This window comes from Salvelinus alpinus, chromosome 14 (genome assembly GCF_045679555.1).
Source record: "Salvelinus alpinus chromosome 14, SLU_Salpinus.1, whole genome shotgun sequence".
NCBI lineage: Eukaryota > Metazoa > Chordata > Actinopteri > Salmoniformes > Salmonidae > Salvelinus > Salvelinus alpinus.
In genome coordinates, this window is record NC_092099.1 from 17,023,448 (window position 1) to 17,040,930 (window position 17,483).

General features: G+C 40.8%; 1 protein-coding gene across 2 annotated transcripts; it reads right to left on the minus strand.

Moving 5' to 3' along the window:
* Positions 1-471: 471 nt before the first annotated feature.
* Positions 472-12,673, minus strand: LOC139538522 (T-lymphocyte activation antigen CD80-like). 2 transcript variants are annotated; one of them, XM_071340666.1, is made up of 6 exons: positions 12,398-12,673; positions 10,863-10,902; positions 9,651-10,007; positions 9,225-9,530; positions 9,025-9,111; positions 472-4,648 (listed from the first exon to the last, which is right to left on the minus strand). In XM_071340666.1, exons 1-6 carry the CDS (start codon positions 12,464-12,466, stop codon positions 4,566-4,568), a joined length of 942 nt encoding a protein of 313 aa, XP_071196767.1. In that variant the 5' UTR covers positions 12,467-12,673; the 3' UTR covers positions 472-4,565. The 2 variants fall into 2 exon arrangements, with proteins under 2 accessions (XP_071196767.1, XP_071196766.1); XM_071340665.1 differs by having other exon boundaries at positions 9,225-10,007.
* Positions 12,674-17,483: the final 4,810 nt, after the last annotated feature.

A 17,483-nucleotide genomic window follows, 5' to 3' on the forward strand; every position in this document is an offset into this window, starting at 1 on the left:
ATGAGAAAAAACTTACTTGGAAAAATTATAGCTAGCTAGCTAGCTTTCCTCGCTTGTTGGTTAGCTACTTAGCCAATGTTAGCTCTCATCTGACTGGTATAACATTACATTAGCTAGTTAGCTACCTAAGTAATAAAAACAAAACCACATTCATTGGCTAGCTACCTTTATTTGCCTGTTCATTAGCTAGCTAGCTTTCAGCTGATTGCTGTTAATTAGCTACAGAGACTAGCTGCTGGAATTTGTACAGGCAAGCTAATGTTAACTAGGCAACATTAGCTAGTTAGCTACGTAGCTATTCAATGTGCATGTGAAAGTGATAAATTATAAATTTAATAAAACGTTTTAAATCTAATGGTCACTTTATGAACGCTATAGCCTCGTTTTAATCCAACGTCAAGAATCTTAGCTAGGTAGTGTAACAATAATGCTAGTTCGAACCCAGGCGCAGAGAAACACAGCAAACAGAGGTAAGGGTAAATCCAGCACTTTTACTTAGAGTCTTAACAGAAACAAGACAACCCCACAAGAGCCCACTAATAAAACATGAGACCTAAGCAAAGATACAGGCCAACTGAGGAACCTAAATAACAAGGCAACCAGGTGAACAGAGAAGGTAATTAAACACAGGTGAATCCAATAAGTAATAATAAGGGTAACTTGGAAACTAGAAACCAGGGTAAGGGTGCCCTCCAGCGGTAACCTAAGGAAACAACAATCAAATAACACAGAAACTGTGACAGATAGCCGCAAGAAATACTCCTAAAACTCGTCACATCTATAATTGTCAAGATAAGGACTGCCTATAAACGTGTGTCATGAGATACAGTACACAATCGTCTCATCTATCTGCATCTAGTTCAGGCTAAGACCTGTCCGAAAACACAATTTCTTACCACTAATGTTTGTCCAGTTGCATGGTTACTGTTGTGACATTGTATTGATTGTGACGACTGCTGTTCATCGAATGATTAACTGTTAATAATTATGTGATTAACTCAGTAACCTGGGGCACCATGGGAAAGTTTGTTTTTATTGAGTTTCCATTTCCCAAATTAACTCAAAGAATATCAGAATATCGATTTTACAACAGTAGCTAATTAATTAATTTCCTCTACAGTCTCATCCTGAACGTCGCATAATCCGGGAATCTGCACAAACCCGAGTCCCACAAAACAAGTCAGTACCACACCAATTGAGTTGATTATTTATTTACTAACAAGCTAAAATTATAATATAAGATACACAAATACACAGTCTAGGCTATTGATTAGAACTTAGTACAATGAAACAGGTCCTTAGCGGGCCAACACAATATGATACGTGTTACACAAAATGGGGATTTAAAAAAGAGAGAGTGCATGAGAGAAAAGTACACTTGGATACATTTGTAAACTATGCTTATTTTAGCCCTAACACCTTGCCCCAAACTGCCGCTCTTATGGGTCAGAATATAATGATGTAATTACTTGTCGAAGGTCTCTGATGGGGTGTCTCTTCGTAGACCGGGTTTGCCTTCTCCTCTGATGACGGCACTTCTTTGGTTATTTGGTTACCGGGTGTAACTCTCTGATTGTCCACACGATGTCATTGTCTGTTCTCTTAGTGGTCTGTTTCCTAGCCCTTGTTCTGAAAGGGGGTCTTCTGAGTATGGTCAGCCATGTAGTTCAGGGCTCCAGCGTAGGAATGAAAGCAGTGTAGACACACGATTCCTTGGAGAGTGGTAACCGGGTGGTCCTGCTTGAATTCACCCTCATTCGTAGCATAGATTTTTAAAAGGTTTCTTTGTCTTCAACCTCGTGTTGCGTTTTGGGGTTACAACTAATCAGATCAACTTGCCAGCAGCATACCACCCTGCATACCACTGCTGGCTTGCTTCTGAAGCTAAGCAGGGTTGGTCCTGGTCAGTCCCTGGATGGGAGACCAGGTGCTGCTGGAAGTGGTGTTGGAGGGCCAGTAGGAGGCACTCTTTCCTCTGGTCTAAACAAAGATCCCAATGCCCCAGGGCAGTGATTGGGGACACTGCTCTGTGTAGGGTGCCGTCTTTCGGATGGGATGTTAAACGGGTGTCCTGACTCTCTGAGGTCATTAAAGATCCCATGGCACTTATTGTAAGAGTAGGGGTGTTAACCCCGGTGTCCTGGCTAAATTCCCAATCTGGCCCTCAACCATCAAGGTCACCTAATAATCCCCAGTTTACAATTGGCTCATTCATCCCCCTCCTCTCCCCTGTAACTATTCCCCAGGTCGTTGCTGCAAATGAGAACGTGTTCTCAGTCAACTTACCTGGTAAAATAACGGTAAAAAAATAAAAATAAATAAATAAAAAAGACCTTGGCTGCAGCTCGTGGTCAACTAGTCTGATATGTTAATTCTTAACTCACATGTTTTATACCCTCAGGTCAGAAAGGGGCATTTCCGTCTTCATGGCAAGTTCTCTGGGCGCCACTAGTTACCAGGCATGGTCTGGATTTTACTAAAACATTCTCTTTGATCTGGACATTTTCCACACAACGTACAGTGTGCAAACATCAGGTACATATTATGAAAAGTCTTCAAGTTACAATGTTTTGTTATAACGTCGTCATTTAACTTTTAATAACAACAAAAACAACATTAATTTTCATATTCCATCTATCGTCATTAGTGGTTCGTCCTTTGGCACGTTATTTAAGTGGCAGCCATCATAACCATTAAAGCTAGTTAGTGCTAGTTTGACCACCAGAGGGCATCTTTGAGAAACATTTGATAGCCTTCAATAGTGCTGTACTAGAGAATTTAAAACCTTTTTTGCAAGAACATAGTATATGGGACTGATTTTAAGACATTTTGATTAATTCATTTGATTAATATTATGGTGTTTCTATTCCAAGAAAAACAAAAAACCCTCTGGCTTTCTGTTAGGATGGAACGGAAAATATGACGCTGTACAACGTGGCGGTCGTGAGTAGTTTACAGTACTGGGCTATTTAGCAAAAGAATCCCCTTGTTGTGCAGGCACGTGGTAGACCGAGGTTCAATTCTCTGATGGGGAGGCAGGAGTAGGCTGTCCTTGTAAATAAGAATTTGTTCTGAACTGACTGCTACACTAAGAGCATAACATTTCTCCACCTTTATTGTATAATTGTAGTTTAACCAATACCCAAACGGAGATAAAAATAAATAAATAAAAATCTCATTGATTTATCAAGACCAGTCCCCATGCTTGTTTCAGAGCAGCGTGAAACAGTGATAAAATAGTTGTAGGCTATTGCTTCTAACTTCAATATGCTCTTTAAATAAATAAGACCCGCACCACTCTTAACAGCACATTACTCAACACAAGTGAGACTCATGTCGCCTACTGTAGGCCTACAGTATATCAAAAAATATTTATTTCAATGATGTGACCGTCGATAATTACATATGGGTCTCCCGGCACGGGTATCAAACCTACATCTGTAGCAACGCATTTTGCACTGCAATGCAGTGTCTTAGACCACTGTGCCAATCAGGAGGGCTATTATAATACTGTACATGGTGTCCAGGTCAGGATAACCAAAACATTTATTTATTAAAGACTATCAGAAAGAATGTTGGTACTTATTTATTTTGATCCAAAGCCATGAATGAGTGAGTCACTCAGCTTTATGTAGGCGCCGAGGCTATATGACTTTGCCATTAACTTGATAATATATAATGATATTTTGGAGGTTATTTCATTTTCAAAAAAACTAAAATGAGCGATTGTAATCTGAATAAATGCCAAAATAATATTTGTAAAGGCCAAAACATTTATTTATGTTTTTAGAGGGAGAGAAACGCTCTAAGTCCTATGGGACACCCAATCACGGTAGGATGTGATACATAATAATAATAATACTTATTAGAATAATTATTATTATTTAGAATTATTTATTAATGTTTTTAGAGGGAGAGAATCCAAAAACCTACAGTCATCTCATGGGTCTCCCAGTTGAGGCCGGCACGGGTATTGAACCAGCATTGGGACCCAAAAGCATAATCAGTGCTCTAACTCCCCCATGCGCTGGTCTGGAGCAATGAAGTAGTGACGCAGGGTACCGTACTAAACCACAAATGACCTCTAAGTACCACAGCAAAACTTTTAGTGGAGCAACCACTGTACCACCATTTTGGCTGACGAAACAGATTGTCCCAAAGTCCATTTTTTGCATGTTACTGTTCTGAGGTAGGTTCTCCATAGGCCCATCATACATTCCATTCCTCCACACTGAGCGACAAAGGGATTTTGTCTGCTGCTTAAGATTTGCAATGCGTGTGAGGTGTCATAAAACCCCCCCACCTCCATACCTCTCGATCTCTCCCCCTCTGGTGGGTGTAAGAGATGTCCCTGTAGATTGTGGTCCACGGTAACCACGGTCATCCACTGGTTCAGTAACACCTTCTGTGGCAGCACTGTTTGCAGCACTGTTTGCTTCTGTGGCAGCACCATTAGTGTTGTTAACTGTGACTTCACCACCATTGATTGCTGTAGCTCCATCACCTTGAACAACACTACAATTGCCCAAAGCCTGGCTTGTTGTGGAAGCCATCAGATTGCTGTGCTACTCATCACCTCCTGTGGCACCCTCGCTGGATCCTGCAGCAACACTGTTTGCTGTAGCTTCACCTCCACTGGTTCCACAACCTAGATCAACATGGATCAGTGTTTTAGTCATAATGAGCAATACACTGCAGCCAACTAACTATTAAAAGTACATAGGGAAGATTGATTTTCACATACTTGACACTTCTCAAATGAGAGGCCAGGATATACAGTAGTACATTCATCCAGTCCTGGGCAGAAAATAGTTGTATTTTATCATATAAAATTATTATTATAATTACCACTCATACAGCATTGTACGAGAATAGCCTTCATGGAATAGTCTTAATTTCTCAGAACAAGAATGGACTGACGAGTTTCAGAAGAAAGTTATTTGTTTCTGGCCATTTTGAGCCTGTAATTGAACACACAAATGCTGACGCTCTAGATACTCAACTAGTCTAAAGAAGGCCAGTTTATTGCTTCTTTAAATCAGAACAACAGTTTTCAGCTGTGCTAACATAATTGCAAAAGGGTTTTCTAATGATAAATTAGCCTTTTAAAATGATAAACTTGGATTAGCTAACAACGTGCCATTGTAACAGGAGTGATGGTTGCTGATAATGGGCCTCTGTACGCCTATGTAGATATTCAATAGAAAATCTGCCTTTTCCAGCTACAATAGTCATTTACAACATTAACAATGTCTACACTGTATTTCTGATCAATTTGATGTTATTTTAATGGACAAAAAATGTGCTTTTCTTTCAAAAACAAGGACATTTCTAAGTGACCCCAAACTTTTGAACGGTCGTGTATGTTATTTATTATATATATTAATCAATCAATCAAATTACTGTACATGCACAAACATAGATTTTGAAACCTTAAAAAAAAAATCAACCTACAATAGTGCATGCTGGGAAATATGTTAGACGTGGTTTTGGTTCAAATGTGTCTGAGTTTCAGGCCCCTGTATTACGGTCAAACTAGGCGCTCAAAATAAGACCTCGTGAAATACATATGGTATTGTGTTAAAGGTCATGAACAGTCAAAATCATGTTTTCCATGAAATGGTATGATATTTGGAGTAAACCAGAAGTATGTTGACCAAAGTATGAAAAATGACAGTTGCTTCTACATTGATAAAGTTTGATCATAAAGCTACTGGTTCCCTCCCCCATGTCAAACACTTGGATTCATTATTAACGGGACAAGGTGATATCACCCTCGACCTTCTAGCCCGAAGTCCAGCGCGCTATCGACTGTGCCGCAAAAGCATGCTCGAGCGGCAGAGTCGATTTCCATGCTAATAAACCCAGGGTCGTTACACTACTCCCTCCTTTCAAAGAGCGCGTCCTCGCGCTCTGAAGCAGGTTTTCATCAAGGATCTCTCTGTACTTTCTCCGTTCATTTTTACCTCGATCCTGACTAGTCTCCCGGGCCCTGAAAAACATCCCCAAAGCATGATCTGCCACCACCATGCTTCACCGAAGGGATGGTGCCAGGTTTCTTCCAGACGTGACCCTTGGCATTCAGGCCAAATAGATCCTCAGACCAGAGAATCGTATTTCTCATGGTATGAGAGTCTTTAGGTGCCTTTTGGCAAACTCCAAGCGGGCTGTCATGTGCCTTTTACTGAGGAGTGGCTTCCGTCTGATCACTCTACCATAATGGCCTGATTGGTGGAGTGCTGCAGAGATGGTTGTCCTTCTGGCAGGTTCTCCCATCCCGACAGAGGAACTCTAGAGCTCTGTCAGAGTGACCATCGGGTTCTTGGTCACCTTCCTGACCAAGACCCTCCTGCCCCGATTGCTCAGTTTGGCCGGGCGGCCAACTCTAGAAAAGGTCTTCGTGGTTTCAAACTTCTTCCATTGAAGAATTATGGAGGCCACTGTGTTCTTGGGGACCTTCAATGCTGCAGATATTTTTTGGGACCCTTCCCCAGATCTGTGCCTCAACATAATCCTGTCTCGGCGCTCTACGAACAATTCCTTTGACCTTATGACTTGGTTTTTGCTCTGACATGCACTGTCAACTGTGGGACCTTATATAGACAGGTGTGTGCCTTTCCACATCATGTCCAATCAACTGAATTTACCACAGGTGGACTCCAATCAAGTTGTAGAAACATCTCAAGGACGATCAATGGAAACAGGATGCACCTGAGCTCAATTTCGAGTCTCATAGCATAGGGTCTGAATTCTTATGTAAATAAGGTATTTCAGTTTTTTATTTTGTATAAATTAGCAAACATTCCAGAAAAAATCCAGAAAAACGCATGTCAAAAATGTTATAAATTGATTTGCATTTTAATGAGGGAAATAAGTATTTGACCCCCTCTCAATCAGAAAGATTTCTGGCTCCCGGGTGTCTTTTATACAGGTAACGAGCTGAGATTAGGAGCACACTCTTAAAGGGAGGGCTCCTAATCTCAGTTTGTTACCTGTATAAAAGACACCTGTCTACAGAAGCAATCAATCAATCAGATTCCAAACTCTCCACCATGGCCAAGACCAAAGAGCTCTCCAAGGATGTCAGTGACAAGATTGTAGACCTACACAAGGCTGGAATGGGCCACAAGACCATCGCCAAGCAGCTTGGTGAGAAGGTGACAACAGTTGGTGCGATTATTCGCAAATGGAAGAAACACAAAAGAACTGCCAATCTCCCTCGGCCTGGGGCTCCATGCAAGATCTCACCTCGTGGAGTTGCAATGATCATGAGAACGGTGAGGAATCAGCCCAGAACTACACGGGAGGATCTTGTCAATGATCTCAAGGCAGCTGGGACCATAGTCACCAAGAAAACAATTGGTAACACACTACGCCGTGAAGGACTGAAATCCTGCAGCGCCCGCAAGGTCCCCCTGCTCAACACATATACATGCTCGTCTGAAGTTTGCCAATGAACATCTGAATGATTCAGAGGACAACTGGCTCAAAGTGTTGTGGTCAGATGAGAACAAAATGGAGCTCTTTGGCATCAACTCAACTCGCCGTGTTTGGGGGAGGAATGCTGCCTATGACCCCAAGAACACCATCCCCCCGTCAAACATGGAGGTGGAAACATTATGCTTTGGGGGTGTTTTTCTGCTAAGGGGACAGGACAACTTCAACGCATCAAAGGGACTTTGGACGGGGCCATGTACCGTCAAATCTTGGGTGAGAACCTCCTTCCCTCAGCCAGGGCATTGAAAATGGGTCGTGGATGGGTATTCCAGCATGACAATGAACCAAAACACAGCCAAGGCAACAAAGGAGTTGTGATGTGCACAGTTTTTGGTTCAAAGTGATGTGTATCCGTTTCAGTCCCCTGCATTCAAGGCAGAGCTTTACACTAAGCAGTGTGTTCATTTAACAGAACCGGCATCTATATGTACAAATGACCTCGACTAACCTGTGACCCCGCACATTGACTCAGTACCGGCAACCCCTGTTTATAGCCTCATTATCGGTATTTTACTGTGTTACTTGTTTTTTTAATAGTTTATTTAGTAAATATTTTCTTAACTCTATTTTCTTCATTGTTGGTTAAGGGCTTGTAAGTAAACATTTCACGGGAAGGTCTACACCTGTTGTATTCGGCGCATGTGACAAATAAGATTCCATTTGATATGGGTTCAGACTCAACACTTTCAGTGTTGATTTAACATTCAGTGTTAATTTTGTTTGTTTTCTTACACTGGAGAATTAGCTGTGTAAATATCCAACTTGCAATGTTTGCAATTGGCTTCGATTTACTCTGCAATATTAATTGCAGCTTTCAACCTTTTCAGTGGCATGTTGAAAGAGTCATAAAGTAGTTGAGGGTCACAACTTATTTATACTTTTTTATAAAATATAATTTGTTAAATGTTTTGCCTTTATTATGTACACCTGGAGCAATGGATATTTAGGAGAATGGACATTAACAGAATGTTCAGATATAAATGTATTGTGTAGATCAAATACAGTATGACTGTCAGATAGATTGGAATAGTATAGGAGATTGTGTGTGCTCTATTGATTCTATTTCTATCTTCAACATGCAGATGCAGCCCTGCCATTAGTTGAAGGCAGCTAATCCTATAGTTTCAGAAAAGTAGTCACTTCCTCAGATCTGTGTTCAAATATTATTTTTAAGTAAATGCTTTCTCAGAACTTTATTCAAATCATTTTAAAAAGAAGTTTCTTTCTGAGATCTGTGTTTAAAAAGGTCATAATTTTTGGGAATCTTTATTCAAGTAATTGTAGTCACTTTCAAAGTAACTATTTGTGCCAAAGGAAAAATAGTTATTTTCCACAAAGCAGTTAGGTCTATAGTTATCCCAGGTTTGCAGTAATCATGTGATTGGGAGTTGATAGCACTTCATTGAATGTAAATGGATATAATATCCTTAGATTTGTCACTAACAGAGTAATTACAGATGGGGTGTCTTTACACAGTACTGGATCTATTTTCATTATAGTAATAAAAATACTGAAATTGCAACTTACATTGTTTGTACACAAAAATTATTCCCCCGACGCAAATCAGCATCAATAGTGTAATGCCTACAATAACACTGAGAGAAAGGCCTTCACCTGTGGGGAAAAGACAAGAACAGTTTAAGTTTTCAGTTAATAAAGATTAGGTAATGAGAGGGGGTGAAACACACTGTATCATGTTCTTGCAGGGTCTGTGTGAATTCTCTTACTTGTGCGGATGATGGTTGTGTTGCTCACAGTCTCTCTCAGAACGGGGTTGAATACCTGGCAGGTCACAGAATGATTATCTGTGTAATTCTCTTTGAAATTCACTTGGCTCCAGACAGTGTACAGTCCACTTTCAGGATCAAGTGTAATGTTGGTCTGTACTTCCCTGGGTTCCAGAGTGCCGTTCTGAGGCTGTGAGAGGTCCTGGATAGTCCATGTGACTTTTGGTTTGGGGTAGCCTCCCTGGGTCAAACACATTGCATTCATCGCTTTGTACTTCACAGTCAATTTGGGTGTCAGGAACCGTGCTGAAAGTGTACAAGGCAAAGACGAGAAGTGAGAGAAAGGTTCCATGAAGTGCCATGTATAAATGCTATAATAATGTCCTTTATGATTTCCCACAAGAGCTATGAATAACTCAGCCATACCTGCGACAAGCAGAGTAGTCTGACACACTTTGGTGAAATGGATAGTTTGATCAATTCTGTCGAACAGCGAAGCGAAAGCCCAGTAGGTTTTCTGGTTGTCTTGAGGTGTTACTTGCCTGAGTTCGATAGAGATATTTCCAGAACTCATCTCAACCTGAAAGGCGTTAGTCCTGTTTGTGTAAAGTTTATTCTGATACTCCTGCTCAACTCTTTTGTTGAACGAGTACAACACAACGTCTGAATGATCTTGCCAATGGAACCGGAGTCTTGCTGGGTTAATGGATAAATTCAGGTCACAGGGCAACAGAACAGATTCTCCTATAATGCCAGTGACTAGATGTTCAGATGCAACATGTGCTGAAAAAGTCAAGACAAATATGCCAAAGTTACACCAAACTAAGCTCAGAATTCAACACACAGATCATAAACGTCCACCACTGTATAACTGCATGATTGTGTTTGAATATGGGAGAATCTATGCATGTCTCAATTGGCTTGAGGTGTGAAACAGTGAAGAATTGTCACTGTGCCTTAATGTCATCAATGGTGCTCAAGCACAGGCCCATATGAGTTTCCTGCTCCTCATGCCTATATCCTGACTCCTTGAGAGAATTGTAGGAGCTTATGCTAGATCTGACACAGTCCTTCAAACCAGGACAGAGGGGCCCAAACACTAAAACTCACACTGCTATTGTGACAGCAGGCTTCCCTGGAGGAATGGCATGATGTGCTCATGTACTCACTCAAAGGAAATTACAGTAGTTTTAAGGATGTGGTAGAAAGAGAAAAGTCCCCTAAACAAACATGTTCCTGGAAATTTAAGAAACGTTTTCTCCTCCAAAAGCCATACAATAACATTTGAAACTGGGTTGTTCATTTATCTGTCTACTTTTGTAATGAATTCCAGCACTTGCTTACGAAGATGATGGGAAGATGTATGACATCACCCGTTTCATGACTACTCTGATGAAACGTTTGGTTATTTATCTTTGTCATAAACCGTCAGCTCGGTAACAGCATTTGTCACAATGGTTTACAGTAACCTGACCTAGACCCCCAAAAGGGAAGGAAGAACCATTTCCATGGGAAAGTCTGTGTGGAAGATGTGTGGGCAAGCCCAGAGATTTTCTCTTTAAACAAGCCAAAACCCTTTCTTTCTGTAAAGCATTGAATGAAATAAAATACATGCGTATTGAGATAAAGGAGACTTACCAAACAGCAAAAATATGAATACCAGAGTAGATATTCCACGCTGCAAGAAAAAAATTAGAGAAGAAATGAATGGTGGGAGGTTGGTTTCATTTTGTATGCCATCTGCTTTATTGTGAAATACACATCTTCCTTTCATGACATACACTGAGTATACAAAACATTAATGTCACCTGCTCTTTCCATGACATAGACTGACCACATGAATCCAGGTGAAAGCTATGATCCCTTATTGATGTCACTTGTTAAATCCACTTCAATCCGTGTAGATGAAGTAGAGGAGACAAGTTAAAGAAGGAATTAAGACAATCGAGACATTGATTGTGTATGTGCCATTCAGAGGGTGAATTGGCAAGACAAAATATTTAAGTGCCTTTTGAACGAAGCATGGTAGTCGGCTCACCGGTTTGTGTCAAGAACTGCAATGCTGCTGGGTTTTTCAAGCTCAACAATTTCCTGTGTGAATCAAGCATGGTCCACAACCCAAACGACATCCAGCCAACTTGACACAACTGTGGGAAGCATTGGAGTCAACATGGGCCAGCATCGCTGTGGAACGCTTTTGGCACCTTTTTAGAGTTCCCAGGGCAAAAAGTCGGGGTTCAACTCTATATTTGGAAGGTGTTCCTAATGCTTGGTATACTCAGTGTACGTTCCCTCCCTTAATCATCTATTAGCGGCGTTGGGTTTAGTGCTTACCAACATTATGATTCAAACAACGTTTGAAAGGTCTATCATTTTCATCGAACACAATCAACGTTAGCATAAGCCCTAGTTGCCTTCAATAGCCTTATAGGTTATTGTTATTGCTAGGATAGCTTTCTTTGTTATCCTGTTAATAGTTTTTCATTCTTTGTATGCGATGCACACTGCGCAGTAAACCGGAGGAGAGGTCGTGTGTTAAGTGATCCCTGTAAGGGGTGGGTCGCGAACTGGTGAACGAGACAAAAATCTAAGATTCAATCATTCATATAGGCAAGCCCAATTAAGACTTATTATAACAATGTGATGATGCATCCCAAACGGATCACTTGAAATAACATAATGTCAGGTAATTAAATAATCAAAAGAAAAATGTGGTTATTTATTAGTGGTTATATGTATTTAGGCATATGATGTGAAAAAGGCCTCGTGAAATCATTGTTAAAAGCGCAAGAGATACTGTTGCATGTAGGTCTCGATTATTTGTGGAGTGATCATATAGAAATATCAAAACATTATTTCAACAACTCCAAAGCAACTGCATGTGGCGCAGGAACCATTGACAGACTGCATTTTTTTATTTTCAATCTGGTAACTTTCCTACTCTCAGACAATTTGTGGATACAGCCCCTATAAGTTAACTTTGAATTGTGCAGAAGTTGTTTCATTTTGTCCGTGCATATGAATGCAGACAGCACTTTCTCATAGTAGCCGTATCTCATCATAGGGAAATAACAGTTGTATGTATAGTATGTAGCTTCATGAGAAACAAATGATAATGTACAGAATGCAACCCGCTTATTAAGCTGTAAATTAGGGGTTAACCCAAATCTTACCAGACTGAAGACCGACTCCGAGATGATCCTTCTCCTTTCTATGACAAGCATGTTGGTGTTCATACCCATTCACATCTAGATTGTCATCAAGAATAGCTGATCTACTTTCATCCTAACAGCTCCACCCTCTCACATGACCGCAATGTCACTGACTAATTTACGTCTGCCTATTCCTGGATATAATACTTGATTACATCATATACAGTAGAGATCACAATTACAATAATAAAGGTGCTAAAATAATAAAAACATCTTCACGTTCTTGCTCTCTTTCTCTTTCTGTCTCCCTCTCGCACACACACACACACACACTTCCTGTTAGCAAGAACATACGTATGTGATTTTCCTCACTTGTTGCTTCATTCATTAGAATCAAGTTTTTTTAACCAAATATGACACAACACATGGAAAGAGCAATACGTTTAGGTAAACATTGAAAGTTCATTATGCTCCCCATTGCTTCAGTTTTAAGACACTGAGTATATTACCACTGTAAAGAACTTTCATTTCAGTACTTGACTGACAACTTTTCTGTACAATGACATCTGCCTACACAGGATGCCCTCTCCTTTCTAGGTGTCGTTATTCAGTAATGTTGTGTATTTGTATTAATGCTACTGGTCCCAATTTGCCATTTTGTCTCTGTTAACGGCTGCGTTCAGTTGTCATCTTGTTGTACATCTAGTTTCTGGCTCCTTCAACGGCCTCTGTCACTATGCTACTGTAATTGTCTACAGTACATCCTGTCACTATGCTACTGTAATACTATACTACTGTAATAGCCTACAGTACTGCCTGTCACTGTTCTACTGTCATAGCCTACTGTACAGCCTGTAATTATTCTTCTGTAATAGCCTGTCATTATAAAAATATGTTTTACCTTTTATTTTATTTATTACAGCCTGTCATTATTCTACGGTAATAGCCTACTGTACTTTGAAGAAAGTACAGTAGATTAAATCCATGTCATGTGACATGATTGTCCAAAACAAAGTGCCCTCATAATAACATATAGAATGCACCAAACATTCCAGATTAAAACAGGAACATTTTCCATTTTAGATTTAGCAGCTAGGCAAGTGGATCAATGTCAGCTTTTAAAAAATATATATGTTTTACCTTTATTTAATTTATTCAGCTAGAGCTACAAGCCCCTCACACACTGTCTGTAATGTGGTGGACTTTAGGAAATAATTAAGCAGAGGTTTATGGGTGTCTCTAGAACAGATTGAGTATGGGTGTGGGCTGTTGGCTCTCTGTAATGCTCTGGTCATGGTCAGTATGTGAGAGCAACGGTGTGGTAGATGGCAGTCTTCAAATCAATCATTTACCAACATTGACGTGCAGGAAAAGAGATAAAAAATGCTAAATGCTAAAGTAAAATAGAAACTACTGTATATAGAATAAGGAAGCCTTTCTACTTTACCACCAGAGTGGAAAAATAACACGTTGTTTCCCAGAAATTATGATTTACAACACTTTTTTTATTTTTAGGAACTCAGTCGGGGTCTCAATTTACTGTTGAGAGTTAGAAAAGTAGAATACACAAGGTGCAATTGTGAAATTTGATTGTGCATCAGCAGTTTTTCTCTTGTTATGTCAGTCACTAACCAGGTTTCCATCCAACCTTTTTATGTGAGTAAAGTACATGTCGGAAAAAACGGTAATGACAGGTCTGATGGAAACAGAAACATTTTCGGTAAACTCTCCAAACGTTGATAAAACAAAAGATGCTACAAAATGTGAGATATTTTTGTGTCGGTAAAATGAATTTTAGCCAAAAATGTCGGTGGAAACGCTTTTATGTGCAACTATTGATAGAATAACCATCATATCGAAGTAAACTTGGGAGTCACACGCTGGCATGTTGTGTGGTCCTCCCACTATGACTCGTCGGGAAAGCATGCCGTTTATTAGGCTACAGATTAAATAAATTATGATTAACTTCACAGGGTGGTGAAAGTGCACGGTGATGAGCTTGATGCTGCTTTCTGAGGGTGTAATGCTGGTGTCATGATAATCGATGTTTGTATCTTGCTCTTTTGTCCATAATAATAATCTCATCATATAGGCTATACTGTACGTGTGCCCTAAATCTATTTTCTCCAGCAGGTGGCGACTTTTCATTCTTTTCGCTCCACAACTGGTGAGTTTTTGTGTGGAGGTCAATGAGTGTCGAATTTGGGTCACCAAAAAATGAATGGTTTATTTGCTACGCGTGGCTTTTGAGTGAATATTACTTCGTAATGTTTAAGTTGTTAAGAGTGTACTGGTATAAGAAGTTCTGCCTCGTTGTCACTAGTTACCACAGCCACAAAATCATAAACCCTGCCTATTTCTAAAATGTCTCTTCCTAAAATGTGATTTTAAACCTAACCTTAACCACACTACTAAATGTATGCATAACCCTAGCCTTAAATTAAAACCAAAAAGCAAATGTTTGTTTTGGTCACTGTGGCAGCTAGTGGGACTGTTGAGCCTGTTGTTCACACGCCTATCTGCCCTCTCATTGGCTAGAATGGTCTCACCTGATTTGGCTCCCCCATGACTGACTTCCATTTTTGAAGACATTGTTAGAGGCCACTAGAGTATCTGGTCAATATCATAGATCATTTGTGCACTGACCCACCACGTCATTTCAACATGGAGAATTGCGTAATATTTGGTCAAGACATTGATCAATGAGATTCCAACCTATTTTCACCGACTCAAAAAGACAGCCAAAGGTTTGTTGAATTCCCAATGTGTCATCACTATGCTTTCAACCATCAAAGTTATTTCAAGGAGAGCCCAGTGTCTGATGAATTCCAATTGAAAATCAATGTCTGATATTTGGTTTGGTTGTCACCTAAATGTGTTCACTGAGCTTTCAACCATTTAAAAGCATACCAAAGTTCAAATGGGAATGCAACGTCATATATTTTGTTTATTTATACAACAACTTAATGTGTTATCACTGTTTGATCTAAATCAAATCATACTTTATTTAAAGTACATTTAGAATCACAACACACATTAAAACAATGATAAAATCACATAGAAAGCAAAAAAAGCTGTTATTAAAGTGGTGTCTGCCCCTCTTACCTGACAGGGCAAGCTGTTCCACAATTGCAGTGCTTTAATAGAGAACGCTCCCCCCCGCCTTGGTTCACCATCTTGGAACCGTAAGAAATGGAGCTGGGTGGGAAGGCTGCCGTCTTATCGGCTCTTAACCAACCATGCTATTTTGTTTGTTTTTCCCTGTTGTTCCTAACTTGTTTTGTACATAATGTTGCTGCTACCGTCTCTTATGACCGAAAAGAGCTTCTGGACATCAGAACTGCAATTGCTCACCTCAAACTGGATGAAGAGTTCTTCTTCAATGAGTCGGACAGGAGGGATACACTACTACAGACACCAGGCCCAGATCCCCGTTATTCGCTAGAGAAGGAAATGCAGATTTCGCGGAAAGAGATCAGGGTGCCTTGTGAGGATCAGGCGACGAGTGGCTAATCTGCCCTTGCCCTCCGTTCTGCTAGCTGACGTTCAATCGCTGGGAAATAAATGTGACGAACTGAAAGCACGTTTATCGTACCAACGGGACATTAAAAACGGTAATATTTCATGTTTCACCGAGTCGTGGCTGAATGACGACATTAACAACATACAGCTAGCGGGTTATACACTCTATTGGCAAGACAGAACAGCAGCCTCTGGTAAGACACGGGGCGGGGGCTTATGCATTTATGTAAACAACAGCTGGTGCACGATATCTAAGGAAGTCTCAAGATTTTGCTCACCTGAGGTAGAGTATCTCATGATAAGCTGTAGACCACATTATCTACCTACAGTGTTTTCATCTATATTTTTCATACATCACAGACCGATGCTAGCACTAAAACCGCAGTCAATGTATACCGCCATAAGCTAACAGGAGAACGCTCATCCAGAGGCGGCACTCCTAGTGGCCGGGGACTTTAATGCAGGGAAACTGAAATCAGTTTTACCTAATTTCTATCAGCATGTTAAATGTGCAAGCAGAGGGGAAAAAAAATTTGACTACCTTTACTCCACACACAGAGACGCGTACAAAGCTTTCCCTCGCCCTCCATTTGGCAAATCTGACCATAATTCTATCCTCCTGATTCCTGCTTACAAGCAAAAATTAAAGCAGGGAGCACCAGTGACTCAGTCTATAAAAAAGTGGTCAGATGAAGCAGATGCTAAACTACAGGACTGTTTTGCTAGCACAGAATGGAATATGTTCCGTGATTCTTCCGATGGCATTGAGGAGTAGACCACATCAGTCACTGGCTTAATAAATCAATAAGTGCATCGAGGACGTCGTCCCCACAGTGACTGTACGTACAGTACATACCCCAACCAGAAGCCATGGGTTACAGGCAACATTCGCACTGAGCTAAAGGGTAGAGCTACCGCTTTCAAGGAGCGGGACTCTATCCCGGAAGCTTATAAGAAATCCTGCTTTGCCCTCCGACAAACTATCAAACAGGCAAAGCGTCAATACAGGGCTAAGATCGAATCGTACTACACCGGCTCCCACGCTCGTCGGATGTGGAAGGGCCTGCAAAATATTACTGCAAGACTGCAAAGGGAAGCACAGCCGAGAGCTGCCCAGTGACACGAGCCTACCAGACGAGCTAAATAACTTCTATGCTCGCTTCGAGGCAAGTAACATTGAAACATGCATGAGAGCATCAGCTGTTCCGGACGTCTGTGTGAGCACACTCTCCGCAGCCGATGTGATTAAGACCTATAAAACATGTCAACATTCACAAGGCCGCAGGGCCAGACAGATTACCAGGATGTGTACTCCGAGCATGCGCTGACCAACTGGCAAGTGTCTTCACTGACATTTTCAACCTGTCCCTGACTGAGTCTGTAATACCAACATGTTTCAAGCAGACCACCATAGTCCCTGTGCCTAAGAACACTAAGGTAACCTGCCTAAATGACTACCGACCCGTAGCACTCACGTCTGTAGCCGTGAAGTGCTTTGAAAGGCTGGTCATGGCTCATATCAACACCATTATCCCAGAAACCCTAGACCCACTCCAATTTGCATTCCGCACCAACAAATCCACAG